This window comes from Dermacentor andersoni, chromosome 3, assembly GCF_023375885.2.
Source record: "Dermacentor andersoni chromosome 3, qqDerAnde1_hic_scaffold, whole genome shotgun sequence".
Lineage (NCBI taxonomy): Eukaryota > Metazoa > Arthropoda > Arachnida > Ixodida > Ixodidae > Dermacentor > Dermacentor andersoni.
Genome location: NC_092816.1, coordinates 238,268,092 through 238,284,182, shown reverse-complemented (window position 1 = coordinate 238,284,182; position 16,091 = coordinate 238,268,092). Strand labels below are relative to the sequence as shown.

At 50.4% G+C, this 16,091-nt stretch overlaps 1 protein-coding gene across 1 annotated transcript in view; it reads left to right on the top strand.

Annotated features, from left to right (window-relative positions):
* The first annotated feature begins 1,099 nt into the window (after window positions 1–1,099).
* Window positions 1,100–16,091, top strand: part of LOC126537044 (uncharacterized) — a 167,315-nt gene continuing 152,323 nt past the window's right edge. The window contains exon 1 of the mRNA XM_050184161.2: window positions 1,100–1,208. Within this exon, the coding sequence (XP_050040118.1) occupies window positions 1,121–1,208 (88 nt within the window). The 5' untranslated portion in view covers window positions 1,100–1,120. The remainder of the gene's footprint in view (window positions 1,209–16,091) is intronic.

Here is a 16,091-nt window from a genome sequence, read left to right as displayed (position 1 = left end):
TGTCGTGGTAGGTAATATGCCGATCCCGCGCTGTAAACAGCGCCTCCTCCGTGGCGAGGTCCGACATATCTGATGCCTGAGCCCGGACTGGAAATCCTCGGGCACTGGCATGAGCCGCCTCGTTTCCGGCAAGGCCCGCATGCGCGGGAGTCCAGATAAATGCCACAGTTCGATGCAAAGGATGGGCGAAGAGGAGAGAAAGGGTTGGCTTAGAGACCCTACCCGCTCCGAAGTTATGTATGGCTGCTTTGGAGTCGCTAACGATAACTGATGAATTTGGGATTGTGAGGGCCAGGGAAATCTCGAAACCGAGCACATTCCGCTGCTTCGTCTTGCGGAAACGCCGCTCAAAAAAGTGTAGGCCGAAGTTTGAATGGTGAGCGAATGCAGCGGCAAATCCCGACCCCGCGTACAGCCGCACATTCTTGCAAGCCCAGCGCGCGGTACCTGCCGCTACTGGCTGAGGCGGCCAGCTTCGACATTCGCTCGTGCGTGCAGCGGGGCCGCCTTCTCTGCACTCGTTTCCGATAGTGCTTGCGTTTACCGGTGAAGTTCTACAAATATCTCCAGTTGGGTGCGACTTTCAAGGTTTTGAAAACATGAGGGTGCACTAAAATGACTGCCTCCATATATTACATTTAAACAACTACCTCGAGGGCCCCAATAACAAAAAAAACGCTAATTTATATTTTTTGCTTAATTTGCACTGTGAAGCTTCCGTTATTGCGGCAAAGTAGGTCAACCTCGCCTAGAAACTTCTCTGCCAAAACGCCACCATACCTGCGCTTATAGCTTTTTTGTACAACAATTGTAACGCCCAAGAAAAGCACCCTCTATATAATTATCACTTTGTCAAAAAATACGAGATTGTCGGGAAAACAATTGTTTGCTTTCTTTACGACAACACAAGTGAAGCCAATTTAAGCTAACACGAGGTTGCTTTCATTGCAAAGCCAATGATTATTCGAAAGGCAGCCGCGCTTTATGTGATCAATGGGTCAGCTCGCTATACGGAATGTTTGCTCAGCCGTGGCTATTAGCGCTTGTTCTGTGGCCTTATATGAATGCGGGCCCTAATCGGGCTCCATTCGAACGGGAACAGCGTAGTGCGCGCAGGACCATGTGCAGGGCTGCTCTCTTCTCGGCGCTGCTGGTCACCGCTTGGTCGCTGACGAAAGGAATGGACTGCCCGTCCATCCCCATCCCACGTGAGCATTGCTTGGTTCTTATGTACAAAATGTGGGCATTAACCGAAACAATGAATTCTGGCGTCTAACGTGCTAAAACCACGATATAATTATGAGGACCGCCGTAGTGCAGTGCCCCGGAAAAAAAATTTGACCACCGGGGGTTCATAACCTGTATGTAAATTGAATGTAATTTTGTACTGCACTATGTTTTTTGTACCTAGTTGTACGCCCCATCTGCTTGGTCCTCGGACTGCATTGTATGTTAAATTACTGAAATAAAAGTAAAACATCTTCACGATGCTTTATTTGCATTTTCCTTATATCTAAATGTTGTCCGCGACTTCGAGCTCAGCAGCGCCATGGCAAAACCCTGTAGGCACCGCAGAGGGTCACATCGTGTTTGCCGGAGGACCTGAAGTAGGCCAAGAAAGGAATTTTCGGCCTGTAATCGCCAGGGCAACAACCTCTTTTTTTCGCAGCGATTATTAGTTTAATGACGGCACATACGGATACCCGCCCCCCCCCCCCCCCCCGCCCCCCTAAATGATTAGGCTTATTCTCAATGTTTGCAGATTTACGTAAAAATAAACAAGGAAGGAAAAAATATTCTGCCGAAACTTTCTGCGCAATAGCGTTCTTCACTCCAAAAAACTTCAGTCTTCGTTTGAAATTTGTGCAGACAGAGCTCATCCTATGTGAACCGTAGGTGTACATTTAGTTTGCTTTATATAACGTGTGACGCCACTTTAGTCGTAGACCTTGCATCGGTCTATGTGCTCTTCAATAGACAGCGAGTCGCGTGGCAAACTTCTTTCTCGTCCTGTCTTCCTGCTCCAAAGCAACCAACTTCCGGCTGTCATTGAGCGCAGGCTGAATTTATTTAGCCAGAAACTTCACCCACAATGCCGACATTATGGTAGAAAAAGAACTTGTTGAGCTTTCTGCGCTATTTGTTTCGATTGATGATAATTTGCGGTGATGTTTACAGAGAACGTCAGCGTTCTTCAGCGTTTAGTGCATTACGTCAGTGGCGAGTCGATTCAGACATTACCTTGCGTGCACCACTCGTGTCGCAGCACATAACACACAGGAGGTCATGTTTGATAGAGGCATTGTTGTGCGCCATTATGTATATCCTGCGAGATTAGCACGATCATCGTCACACACGACGCATCGCATTGTGGCAGAAGTGTTTAACTTTGATTTATGACAAGTTATGAATGAATAAAAGTTTATTTCATCTTTGAGTACAATTTCAAGAAAGGTGCTGGGGCAGAAGGCACACAGCAGCGGACAGGGGCCCCTGTACCCGCAAAGTACGTCCTAAACCCACAATCCGATTATGAGGCACTCGGTAGTTGGGGACTTCGGTTTAGTTTTAACCACCAGGGATCCTTCAAGATGCACCTAAATCGATAAATGCATGTGTGCATAAATGCACACATGCATTTATGCATTTCGTCCCCGTCAAAATGCAGCTGCCGTGGTGCGTTGGTGACGTTGCTCGCGACCTCGAGCAACGCCATAACGCTACTACCGTGGCAGGTACAGAAGCGCTCATTTCATGGGCGGCCACTTGCGTAGTGTCGTGTAGAAGCTATGCTGCTATCCACCCGTCGGGCTTGGTGACAAAACAACACAGTCCGCCGATGGCATTACGCTGCTGCTGCGAACAAGCTTTGCAGTCGTGCGCGGCGCATGGAGCTCGCAAGGAGAGCGCGATGTGATCTTTCTCTCTCAAATGCTGTATTTTCAAGAAAAAACTGCTCCTCACTCTTTTCGGGGCGCTTTATTTCGTAATATAGCAGATTCCCATAAGCGGCTACTATTGGCCAACAGATGACATCAATCAAGAAATATATTTGGATCAGTGCAATTGTTTCTACTGTTACTGCAATACATATTGGCGCTCTTTAATAAACAGGTGGAAGTAAGCGAGAAACCGCTTTTGAATTTGTACCTCCGTACAAATTACGTACTTCCAAAAGAAATTGACTATCGTCTGCTCACACTTGGCCGCGGCATCCCGCGTGGGAATTAAGCTTTGACCATCTTGCTTATAGGTGTCGTAGCCGCCGGGACTCTCCAATTTCGACTAGTTTTGAACATTCAACTAGCCTTGAACCACGCGAAACGTAAGGTCAGCCCAGACGGACGCTTGCCAGGTCGCGCTCACACTTGGCCGCTCCTGGTTAGACGCCGTGGCAGACTTCGCTGCGTCCTGAGCTATTGAGAGCTCGTAAAAATGCACAAGTTGGATGTGGCTACTATCCGTCAGTCAAGCTGGTGCACGATAATACTGCTGCTCATCACGTAGCACGGCCGGACTATATGAGTGTGATAACGCACTCAAACCCTATCGTGGACAAAGCAAACACTGCGCATACGCACTGCAGTTGCGTGTAGCTGCCTACGTGGCGTAGATACCGCTGGCGCCCCGAGGTGCCCCGACGAGTCCGCTGGCTGGGCCCATTGCGACCCGGTGAGGATAAACGCGTTTGGCGTGTCGTCACAGCCGAAATTGGAATTAGCGGCGTCTATGTCAACATCCGAAATCAAATTTGAAGTGCGAACCACGGTGACGTTCAGTAGGCGGAGCGTTATAGCAACGCCCCGCTCCACGGTAGCCCTCGCTAAACAAGGCATTCGTGGAGCGCAATCACCGCTTGTTTATTACCAATAACTCCGCTTCTGCTGAATGCGTTCAAGTACTTTTTGCGGAAAGATATGTCTGAAAAAGCCAATTTTAATTTCAAAAGCACTTCTTGACTTCGATGAAAAGTGGTTAATTCCCGGCCCCTTTAATGTCGCTTTGCCTCCGAACGCTTTACGTCAGTTGTCCGCTTAACCAAATCGCGTAGGTTTAACTCTTAAGAAAGAGTCGGAATGTACCGTAGCGTACCTTTAATTTAAATTTATTCAGTTCATGCGCAACTGATACCGTGTCTCAAAGTAACGCTTTCTTGACTTCTAACGTCAGTTTTTCCTCCCCATCCCAGGAAGCACGCACCTAGCTAGTAGACGACTCATTCCAGCTTGATCTAGCTAGGGCCACAGCTAGTACCTGTCTTTTGTAGGTTTTACTCTAGACCTAGGCCTCTACAAGCCAGCTGTTAGCTCACATAATGCTCCCTCTACTTACGGCTAGTAGGCACCTTGGAAAGCATTGCTGCAACTGCGGCGTAGACATTTAATGTTCAGGCTTGTTTGAGTTTCACAGGTGCTATAGTTAGCTCTACTCACCATGTTTACGATCGTGGAAGGCTGAATTCTTATTTAAATGTGACTACAAAAACACAAGAAAAGCAGCGGTCCCAGTAAAATTTTCGCTTTAATTGTGGTCAACGTCTTTCTTGTGCCAAGTTGATTCCCAACCTGACGAGCTGCTGTCAAGCTCTTGATTTCATGCAAGACGGCGCACAGTCGATTGTGTGTGTGTGTGGGGGGGGGGGGGAAGCCGGCAGCCAGGTGGCTGGAGCCAAAACTGTGGCGGCGTTCGCTCGTGCAAAGCAGTGGGAAGGAAGAGATAGCTTAAAGATCTGTGGCATCGCGTCTCCCGAAGCTCCCGGACGACGGATCGAAAGTGATTATCAGACCAAAAGGGGTCTAGCAGTGATCGAAAACACTTCCCAGCCGATACTCGGCGAAGCTGTGCGTAGGGCTGGATCACTTGAGTGGAACAAGACAGACTGATCTATTCTTCGTGAACGACAAACGAGGTACGATTCTTTTCCATACCTTGAACTTTGAGTGTGCGGAGAAGGTCATGAGTATCAAAACTCTGAAGATCTAAGATAAGGACCATGAGATGACTGTGTACATGGTGACACCTGAAAACTGTGGAAAGGGGGTCGTGCATGGAATGGACATACGCATGACTGAGTAGATGATAATGGAGGGTTTTGCCGGTCACGAACAGAACCCAGAGATTCTCAGGATTCGAAGAATGGGTCGATCTACCACGGTCGTAACCACCTTCGCGGAAGCAGAGGTGCCGCGTACGCTCGTGTGTTTCGGCATGACCATAAACTGCTTCCTGTTCAAGAAATGCTACGAAGTGTGCTATCGGTGCAGCGAACTGGGTGACAGATCACACGTTTGCAACAGTCCACAAGCCAAGTGCTGCGAGTGTGGTATGTCATCACCGCCGCAGGGACCACCAGTGTGTGCCACAGTGTTGTTTGTGCGGCAAAGAACATTTGAGTGGAGATAAGAAGGGTACGATGTTGTTTCGCACGCCATATATTGTCAAGAAACGACCGTGGGAGGTGAAGCTTGCAGCGCAACCAGAAGAAGAGAAAGTGCCGAAAACAACGCTGCAGCAACAGCAACAACAGGTGTGATGCCACCGTCAAGACGGTGCTCGCGAGAGGTCCCAGAGCACGCCAAGGGACCGCTCGGAATCGTTCCCCAGGCTTACACCGTCGACGCGAGAAGCGGCTTCTTCTCGTCCCGAGCAACAGTCCACGAGCTCACAGAAGAGTGCACCACCGAGCTCACAGGTGGGTTGGGTAGACAAGGGCTCTAAGGATTCCGCAATGCTAAAGGCTCTTAAAGAAAAGAACAGGCTCATGCAGAAACGGATAAGCACCATACAGGCGCAATACAACAACATGCAGGAGCAAAACAGGGAGCTCCGAGAGCAGACAACATTGCCAAATAAGCGCATAGATGAGGGAGCGCAGAAGGGCGAGAAAAAGGTATCACAATCTGTGTCGGAAACACCAGGTGCAGACCCTCCTCCTAAAAAGAAGTGGGTGAAGGATGTCGAAACAGCAAACAACTACGAGCAACGTTTCGACAAAATTGAACAAGAGATGAAGCTGCTTCATGGTATGATTCAGCATATGAGTGAGCAAATGAGGGCTGAGGCCGCGAACAGAGACAGGCAATGACAATGATTGTGCCAAGAAATTCATAAGTTTAAAGATGGCCTAGCACCGTACCACAATGTGCCAGGGGAACTGTAGGGGTTTCTCGCGCAAACGGGCTCTTCTTCAGTCGTTTATGACCAACGGGGATTAGCCGGAAGTCAGCGTTACAGGAATGTGGAATGAACGTGAAGCTTGCTAGCTATAAATCATATGCGGGACGAGGGGACAATACTCAGGTCGTCACTCTGGTCAAACGGAACGTCACAGTGTTGCAGCACGAAACGGGGTCGATGCAGATGGATCATGTACTGATCGAGCTAGTCCCTCGTAAGCGGAAGGATAAACATCTTTTTGGATTAAACATGTAGAGTTCCCCTAGGCAGAGGCGTAACTGCGCTTTTTGACGATCTCTTCGCCAAAGTCAGGATGATCGCGAAGGGCCGCCCTCTCCTCGTAGTGGGTGACTTCGACACACATCCACCGACGTGGGGATACAGGTTTGCGCAGGTTAAGGGAAGGATTTGTGGAATAGCATACAGCAGAATAGTCTGACTCTTCTGACGGATCCCTTAAAGCCAACTAGACAGGGTAACAGTGTCTCGCAAGACACCACGCCGGACATCACTCTGGTTGGAGGAAGGATCTCGGCTACGTGGTGCAACCCAGGTGAAGATCTGGGTAGCCGCCACAAATAATTGAGATAGTCGTAGAGGACGGTCCTTCAGTAGCTCGCACGAAGAAGCTAGAAGCTGTGAATTCGCATGCCTTCAGGGACAGTCGGTCCGATCAGGATGGCATAGAAGACATAGATGAATAGAGCAGGGGAGCTATTCAATCGGTCCACGATGCCATTGAGGAAATCGAGGTGGATGAGGACGAGGAAGGGGTTGAGAGACATATAATAGACCTGTGGCGCAAAAAGCAAGAGCTGAACTTGAAGCTCGCGCAGAAATGAGGCGATAGAAATCTCCGCAGGCAGTTGTCTGCGTTGAATAAGGAGATAGAGGAATACGCTTTGACCTTCACCAAGCAAAACTGGAGCAGAATTTGCGACCAAATCGACCACAACATTGGTAGTGCAAGGACCTGGTATCTGCTGTGGCACTTGCTAGATCCGGACAAATCCAAGCCAGAGGCTAGGCAGAAGCTACAATAGCTCGTTTAGAAATACGAAGGAACGACCGATGAGCTCATCGCCGAGGTCAGGGATATTTATCTGAGCTGTGCGGGGTCTGGGTCCCTGCCCGAGAATTTGGGTTTATAGAACACGGATCTTGACAGCCCAATCACAGTAGGTGAGGTCAGGGTCGAGATAAACCGTCTGATGACGACGACGGCTGCTGGGCTGGATAGGATAAGTAAAAAGGTGCTTAGAAATCTGAACGATGCGTCGGTCAGAAATCTGACAGCGTACATGAAGGACTGTTGGGACAGAGTGCAGTTTCCTCCGGCGTGGAGGGATGCCAACCTCGTCTTCATTCCAAAGCCGGGAAAAAACCTAGTTTTGAACATCTAAGGCCCATTTCACTTACTTCGTGCGTGGGCAAATTAATGGAGCATTTTATTCAGAGCAGGCTGAAAAGGTTTCTGGAAGATCAAGGACTGTACCGCGACACCATGATTGGTTTTAGGTCTCATCTATCGGCATGCGACCTCATGCTCCAGCTAAAAGAACAGGTAATGGACAAGAAAACGGTAGACACCAGGGTAGTCGTGGAATTAGACGTTTCTAAAGCATTCGATAATGTGAAGCATTCGGCGATATTGGAGAGTCTCGAAGCTCTAAATGTGGGCACGAAGACTTACAATTACGTAAAGGATTTTCTTACGAATGGAACGGCAACAATCAGCTTGCGAAGGCAGTCATTGTAAGGTATGAAACTGGGAAGCGAGCGCACCCCACAGGAATCAGTTTTGTCGCCAACCTTGCTTAACGTCTCGATGAGGGGTCTCCCCGGGAAGCTGGCAGGCATAGGAGGACTGAACCACACGCTCCAAGCGGACGATCTCACGCTATGGATGAGCAGACGCAGTAACGGGCATATCGAGGAGACGTTGCAGAGAGCAATGAAAGCTATCGAGAAATATCTGGAGCCGATTGGCTTCAGGTGCCGGGCCGAGATTTTGGAGGCCCTTTTCCTAACAGCGCAGGTGCGGCGACGGGGAAGGGGACAGGACCCGGGAGACGGCATCGAGCTGCGGGTAAACGGTAACATTATTCGTACTGTCGACAGTATCATGGTCTTGGGTTTGCGGATTCAAGCGAACGGGAAAATCGCCGAGATGATCCAACGACTGGAAGCGGGTACCAGGCAGACGTGCCGATTACTGAAGCGAATAGCGAACATACATGCACGTGTGAAGGATGCGAACCTCGTAAGGTTACTGCAATCTTTCGTAATTAGCAGGGTCGTATATGTAGCCCCCTGTCTGAAATTCACCAAAGCAGAGAAATTCAATGTCGAGATCATTATTAGGAAGGAGATAAAGACGGCTCTCGGTCTTCCCCCGAACACATCAAGGAACAAAATCTTAAGTTTAGGAGGGCGCAACCCTTTAGACGAGCTCAATGAAGCGGCGACGAGCTCACTGAAGCGGCGACAGTATCAAAACATTGTCACCCAGCTATTACAACTAAAACAGCTTACCACCGACATACTCAATAGACTGACTAAGTATGTAGAAAACAGAAATGTTCTTCCGCATAACCTGATCGGTTTCCGTCCTGGACTTTCGACTCAAGATGCAATGCTTTTAATTAAGCATCACCTTATTCATGCTAGCCCGCTACATACGAGAGCTCTTCTAGGCCTAGATGTAGAAAAGGCCTTTGATCGCATCAAGCACAGGGCCATATTGGATATCCTCTCGGAGATGGGATTGGGTAAGCGATTGCACAATATAGTCAAAGCCTTTCTCGGTGGCCGTTCTGCTTGTCTCAGGTTAGGCGAACTCCAATCGACAACCCTGGAACTTGGGAATCGTGGGACACCACAAGGGTCTGTACTATCTCCCATGTTATTTAATTTGGCAATGTCAAAAGTGGCTCGAGGTCTCGCGCAGATTGAGGGTATCCACTTTGCTATATATGCAGATGATGTAACAATCTGGAGTGCCGAAGGTAATATGGGACAAACAGAGATCAAACTACAGGAAAGCATTTATGTGGTAGAAACAACACTTGAGGGTATGGGACTTAACTGCTCTGCTAAAAAATCAGAACTATTGGTATTACGGAGCAGTAAGCGTGGGCGCAGGCCGAACGGATATATCCCAGAGGAAGAACCCCGCATTGACATATACGCCAAGAATGGAGAACCAATCAGGCAGGTGGAGACTATTAGAGTGTTAGGACTTCTCGTCTAATTGCAGGATTATAGAATACATCTCTAACAAGTCAGAAGAAGTCATTAGGCTTCTGCGTAGAGTTACCAACAAGCATAAGGGGCTAGGAGAAGACAGTGCCATAAGATTGGGACATGCATTCGCCTTTTGCCACTTCTCGTACGTGGCTGGCATGCTACAATGGACACAGGCTGATAAGAACAAGCTAAACGCTTTAATCAGACGACTTATAAAGACTGCCCTAGGATTTCCCATCAGCACGGCCAATAATAGCTTATTGCGCCTAGGGCTGCATAACACACTAGAGGAGATAGCCGAGGCTCAACAGGTGGCCCACCAGGAGAGACTAATGGGGACACGCCCTGGGAGGGCGCTACTTGAAGAAATTGGCGTAGAAATTAACAACCACACCAACGAAGGAGAATTATTAACACAATTGCAAGCGGGACTACGAGAAACAATAAAGACGACCCCGTTCCCTAGGAACATGCACCCGACACATAACCTCGACAGACGGAAGGCAAAGGCGAAGGCACTCCTTCAAGACATAGATCAACATAAGCAGCAGGCGGTGTTCGTTGACGCTGCCTGGGTTAAAAATAAGGATGCGTATGCCTCCGTTGTCGTAGACACTCAAGGTAACATACAGGATGCCATCACCATCTATACCAAGGACCCAACAGTAGCAGAACAAGTAGCGATCGCCTTAGCCATCCGGGCTAATCGGTGGACACATATTTACAGCGACTCTAGGACAGCCATACGCAACTTTACCAACGGATATGGGACACGGATAGCAACAAAATTATTAGAGAAGGTCAAGAGTGAGAGGATCGAAATCCGCTGGTTTCCTGCACATCTGGGGGTGGTGGACGGAGCTCGGAGAAACCTCAATGAGGTGGCTAATGAAGCAGCACGAGGACTTTCTAGCCGTGCTCTTCAAGACCGAGCAACTTACACTTCACCCGGGGAACACAGGGATCGATTATTAACATATAACGAAATCACGAAGCATTATTATTTAAGCAGAAGGGAATACCCATTGCCACACGGTAAGCTTTGCAGAGCCCAAGCGGTCACATTACGTTTGCTACAGACAAGAACATACCCAAGTCCATATTTTATTAACAGAATCTATCCGGAGAGGGAAATTCAAACCAACTGTAATAAGTGCAATGGCATCATTACTCTTGACCACATGCTTTGGCAGTGCCCCGCGGTCTTCACAGACCATGACAAGGAACAAGAATGGTGGCGGCAAATGCTACACAGTGAATCACTCTCTGACCAATTACGGGCAGTCCAGAAGGCCCGTGATGTGGCTGAAGGGCTCGGCCTGACAGTTCCAACGTGGGAGCGGCCCGCGTCAACGTATGGTTGACCTTCAGTACCCAATAAAGTTCTCCATACCATACCATACTGACAGATTGGGAAAAAAACGTCTGCCTTTTGCAATGGCTGGTCCTCGGAGAGCGCGCGCCCAACCACGAACTTCGTCGTTCTCGCCTTAAGGGTCCCGTGTCATCGCGTGCAAACTTATTTTGCGTCATTGCTCCCCTCTCAAAAACGACCGGCCCGGTCGCTTCAAGGGCAGCTGGCGTGCAAAAGACAAAAAACACATACAGGAATGTACACAATGCTGGAGCGGTTTGTGAGGGTTGCTTATCCCTTGCGTGCGTAGTACGGCTTCATCCGTACTACCTGGACGACTTCAGCACGGGGACGGAGTCGGTTGGAACCAGGATCAGAGCTTTGAAACACCACCTCGTAAGTTCACATCACTGAGGCGGCGTACAACTTCATAGGGGCCGAAATAGCGGCGCAACAATTTCTCTGAGAGCCCACAATGTCGGATAGGTGTCCACACCCACACGCGGTCGCCTGGTAAGTACGGGGCATTCCGTCGGGTCCGGTTGTAACGGTAGGCGTCGGTATTCTGCTGGGTGCTGATGCGAATCCGAGCAATCTGGCGAGCTTCCTCGGCTTTCTCGACGAAATCTTCAGTGGTGTCATTCCTTTTGGCTCCGTGGTCTACCGGGAGCATGGCGTCTAAGGGGGTTGTAACGCGACGTCCGTAAACAAGCTCGAATGGTGTAAACTCGGTGGTCTCCTGCACAGCGGTATTGTAAGAAAACGTGACGTATGGCAAAATTTCATCCCATGTATTGTGTGCTACATCAATGTACATAGAGAGCATGCCGGCTAATGTTTTGTTTAGGCGCTCTGTTAAGCCGTTAGTTTGGGGATGATAGGCTGTGGTCATTGGGTGGTCGGTGTGCGTCAGTGTGAATACTTGTTGCAATGACTCCGCTGTAAACGCTGCACCGCGGTCAGTAAGGAGTACAGCGGGTGCACCGTGACGAAGCACGATGTTGTGGACGGAGAAGCTGGTGACTTCAGCAGCAGTTCCCCGTGGCACAGCTTTCGTCTCCGCATAGTGAGTTAAATAGTCAGTTGCCACGATTATCCACTTATTTTGCAAGGATGACGTGGGGAACGGCCCAAGAATTCCCACTTGCTGGAACAGCGCCGGAGGCGGATCCAAAGGCTGAAGGAGGCCGGCAGGCTTGACGGGTGGAACTTTACGCCTCTGACAGTCATGGCACGTTCGCGCATAGCGCTGAACCGACGAAAATAGGTGTGGCCAGTATTATTCCTGCCGTATGCGTGCTAATGTCCTCGCGAAGCCTAAGTGGCCGGCACAGGGATCTTCGTGACGCGCCTGTAAAACTTCCTCGCGCAGTGCCGTCGGGACGACGAGAAGGAACGCTTCCTGGCTGTTCTCGAAATTTTTCTTGTACAGGACATCGTTTCGCAGGCAGTACGACGTCAATCCTCGTGAAAGTGGGCGTGGGACAACAACGTCAGCTCCCTCGAGATATCGGATGACTGGAAGCAGCTCAGAGTCTGCACGTTGATAGTCAGCCATGAGCACCACGTCGACGACACCAAGAAACGGCAAATCTAGCTGCAAGTCGGAGGATGTCAAGAAAATAGGAGAACGTGACGAGCAGTCAGCGTCGCTATGCTTATGGCCGGATCTGTAGACAACAGTTATGTCGTATTCCTGGAGGCGGAGGCTTCAAAGAGTGAGGCGACCTGACGGGTCTCGTAGATTGGCAAGCCAGCAGAGCGAGTGGGGAACACTGATCGCTCGAAATGGCCGGCCGTATAAGTAGGGTCGGAACTTGCTGATGGCCCACACGACTGCTAAGCATTCTTTTTCGGTTGTTCAATAATTAGCTTCTGCTTTTGTCAGACTACGACTTGCATACGCAATTACACGTTCTGCGCCATCTTGCCATTGAACCAGAATGACCCCGAGTCCTACGTTGCTGGCGTCGGTGTGTATTTCAGTTGCCGCGGTGTCATCAAAATGCGCCAGCACTGGAGCGGATTGAAGGCGCTTACACAATTCGGTGAAGGCCTGCTCTCGGTCTTCCTTCCACCCAAAGGGCATATCTTGTCGCGTCAGTCTCGTGAGCGGTTCGGCAATCCTTGAGAAGCCTTCAACGAAACGACGGTAGTAAGCGCAGAGGCACAGGAACCGCTGATCATCCTTTTTGTCTTTAGGCCGAGGAAACTCGGCAGCGGTAGCGAGTTTTTCTGGGTCTGGTCGTACTCCTTGGGAGCTGACCACGTGGCCTAGAAGCTTGAGTTCCTGGAAGCCAAAGTACAACTTTTCAGGCTTGATGGTGAGGTTGGCCTTGCGTATTGTGGTAAGGACACTTCGTAGCCCGGAGAGATGTTCATCGAACGTGCTGGAAAACACAACATCGTCTAGGTACACTAGACGCGTCTGCCACTTTAGTCCAACGAGTACAGTGTCCATCATTCGTTGAAACGTAGCAGGAGCGGAACAGAGACCGAAAGCCAGCACTTTAAGTTCGTACAGCCCATTGGGAGTCACGGAGGTGGTTTTTTCACGGTCACGCTCGTCCACTTCGATTTGCCAGTAGCCTGACTTTAGGTCTAACGAAGAAAAGAACTGAGCATGACGCAGACGGTCCAAAGCGTCATCGATCCGTGGCAGGGGATAAACGTCGCGTTTGGTGACTCGGTTCAGCCGTCTGTAGTCAACGCAGAAGCGGAGTGTGTTGTCTTTCTTTTTTACTAGTACGACAGGCGATGCCGACGGACTTGTCGACGGCTGGATAACGTCATCATTTAGCATTTCTTGAACTTGACGCTTAATCGCCTCCCACTCCATAGGCGACACGCGATACGGATGCTGACGAACAGGCCGCGCCGACTCCTCTGTAACGATCCGGTGTTGCGTAACGGAAGTGCGCTGGACTTTGGATTCTGTGGAAAAATAGCCGGAGAATTCTGTGAGTAGGCCCAGCAGCTGATCCTTCTGTACATCTGCTAAGTCAGCATTAATGTGGACGCGGGTATTCAGGCTGGCGTGAGTTGTTTCATCCCCTGCAGTGACTTTTCATGTGCCGATGTCTGAGAAGTCAGCAATGTCGTTCAGGAATGCCACAGCTGTACCTTGAGGGACTTGCTGATACTCATGGCTGAAGTTTGTCAACAAAACTTGCGTGCACTTATGCTGTATTCGAACAAGGCCCCGGGCGATGCAGATGTGTCTTTCGAGCAGCAGCGGGATATGTGCCTCGGCAATACCCTCATAGCCGTCGAATGCGTCGCAGGTGACGAGGGTCAATACGCTGCTCCTTGGCGGCACCGTGATGTTCTCGTCAACAATCCTCAAGGCGTTGACATACGTGTCGTCCGTGCTGCTCCCTGCTAAGGGCTGTGCCGTCGAAAACGTTACCCGCGACTTTTGTAAGTTAATCACAGCTCCATTAGCCTGCAGAAAGTCCATTCCCAGAATTAGGTCCCTCGAACAGCTTGGGAGGATAAAGAAATCTCCGAGGTACGTAAACCCACGAATGCCCACTCGCACTGTGCATCTTCCTACCGGGGTTAGCAGATGGCCTCCTGCAGCGCGAACCTGCGACCCAGTCCCCTCGGTAGAAACTTTCTTCAGCTTGCAGGCAAGGTCCATGCTCATAACTTAGGTGTCCGCTCCATTGTCGATTAACGCCGTTATTTCTCCATCGTCTATGGTGACGGGAATGTTCGACGTTACTACCTCTTGTAAGGTGTTTCACTCCGTCTGTACGTCTGCGTCGTTCTGTTTGCGTCCTTGTCGTCGTAGTGGAGGATCTTGCTTACGGTCGTTGCCAGCGACCTCACCTCCGGTGGTCGCTTAACTCAGTTTTCCCGACCCGCCGGGCTAAGCGAGTGGCGTCTCAGAGCGCCGCGAGAAAAGGCTTGGCCTGGTGATGGTGACCTGTAACGAGCAGGGGACGACTAACGGGGCTCCTGCCATCGCTGATCAACAATGCGACAATTCGCGACGAAGCTCTCTCGTTCCGGTGGCCGCTCAACAGGTCGTGGACGAGGTGCATTCGGCGAGAATCCACGGAGCCCCACCTGACGATAAGGACACATTCTGTAGATGTGTCCGGCTTCGCCACAATGAAAACAAAGGAGCTTGTAGTCTGTGGTGCGCCAGACGTCGCTCTTCCTAGTCCTTGCTTCGGCGATGTGCGGTGGGCTGCGAGGCGGCCTGAAGCTTACGTCCATTTGTTGAGTGGGGTGTACCATGCTGCACGCACTTGAGGGTGGCGGGCGGCGTACTGCTTCAGCGTAACTCATTTCGGCGTGCGGTCCCTGCTGTGGTGCCTCGTACTGTCCAGGGATATGGACGGCCTGTCGGACCTGGGCGCGCACCATTTCCTCAATGGAAAGTTATCCCGCAGGGGCAGTGGTCGTCGGCATCTTCTACAGTTCCTCCTTGACGACAGCCCTGATGAGTTCTCGCAAGGCGACAACGTCGTTACCGAGGGTAACGGCAGAGAGCTCCTTTGAAATCATGGCGTTGCGGTTGTTTCGCCTGGCCCGCTGTTGAAGGGCCTTTTCCAAGTAGTGGCTTCGTCATGGAACTCTGCAAGTGTTGTCGGCGGATTTCGAATGAGGCCAGCAAAGATTTCCTCTTTGACGCCGCGCATGAGATGGCGCACCTTCTTTGTTTCAGTCATAGAAGGGTCCGCACGTCTGAAAAGCCGATTCATGTCTTCTACGTACGCCGTCACTCGCTCATTCGGGCCTTGAATTCTTGCCTCCAACGCTAACTCCGCCCTCTTCTTCCTGTCCGCCCTGGCGAAGGCATTGAGGAACTGTCTACGAAATTCTTCCCATGACGTCAGTGTCGCCTTGTGGTTTTCAAAGCATGTTTTCGCGGAATCCTCAAGAGCGAAGTACACGTAGCGTAGCTTACGCTCGTGGTTCCAGTCGTTGAGGTTGGCAACCCGGTCAAAATGGTCAAGCCAGTCGTCGGCGTCCTCTGAAGCACTTCCGTGGAACAGATTCGGCGTCCGGATGTGATTGACGACAACGTGCGATGCTGCAGGAGTTGCAGGAGGTGGTTGGTTCGTCATTCTAGTTCATTCGGGTAGCAGACCGTGCTGTGGCTGGAGTCCCTGGAGACGTCGGCTGGCACATATTTGCACAGCGGTAAGCTCGGCTGAACTACTCGCCGGGTTTAGGTCTGGGGTATGCTCCGGAAATCTTAACATCGACCGTACCCCGCGCCTCCACCAGAAATATCACCCAGCTATTACAACTAAGACAGTTTACCACCGACAGATTGGCAAAAAAAAAACGTCTG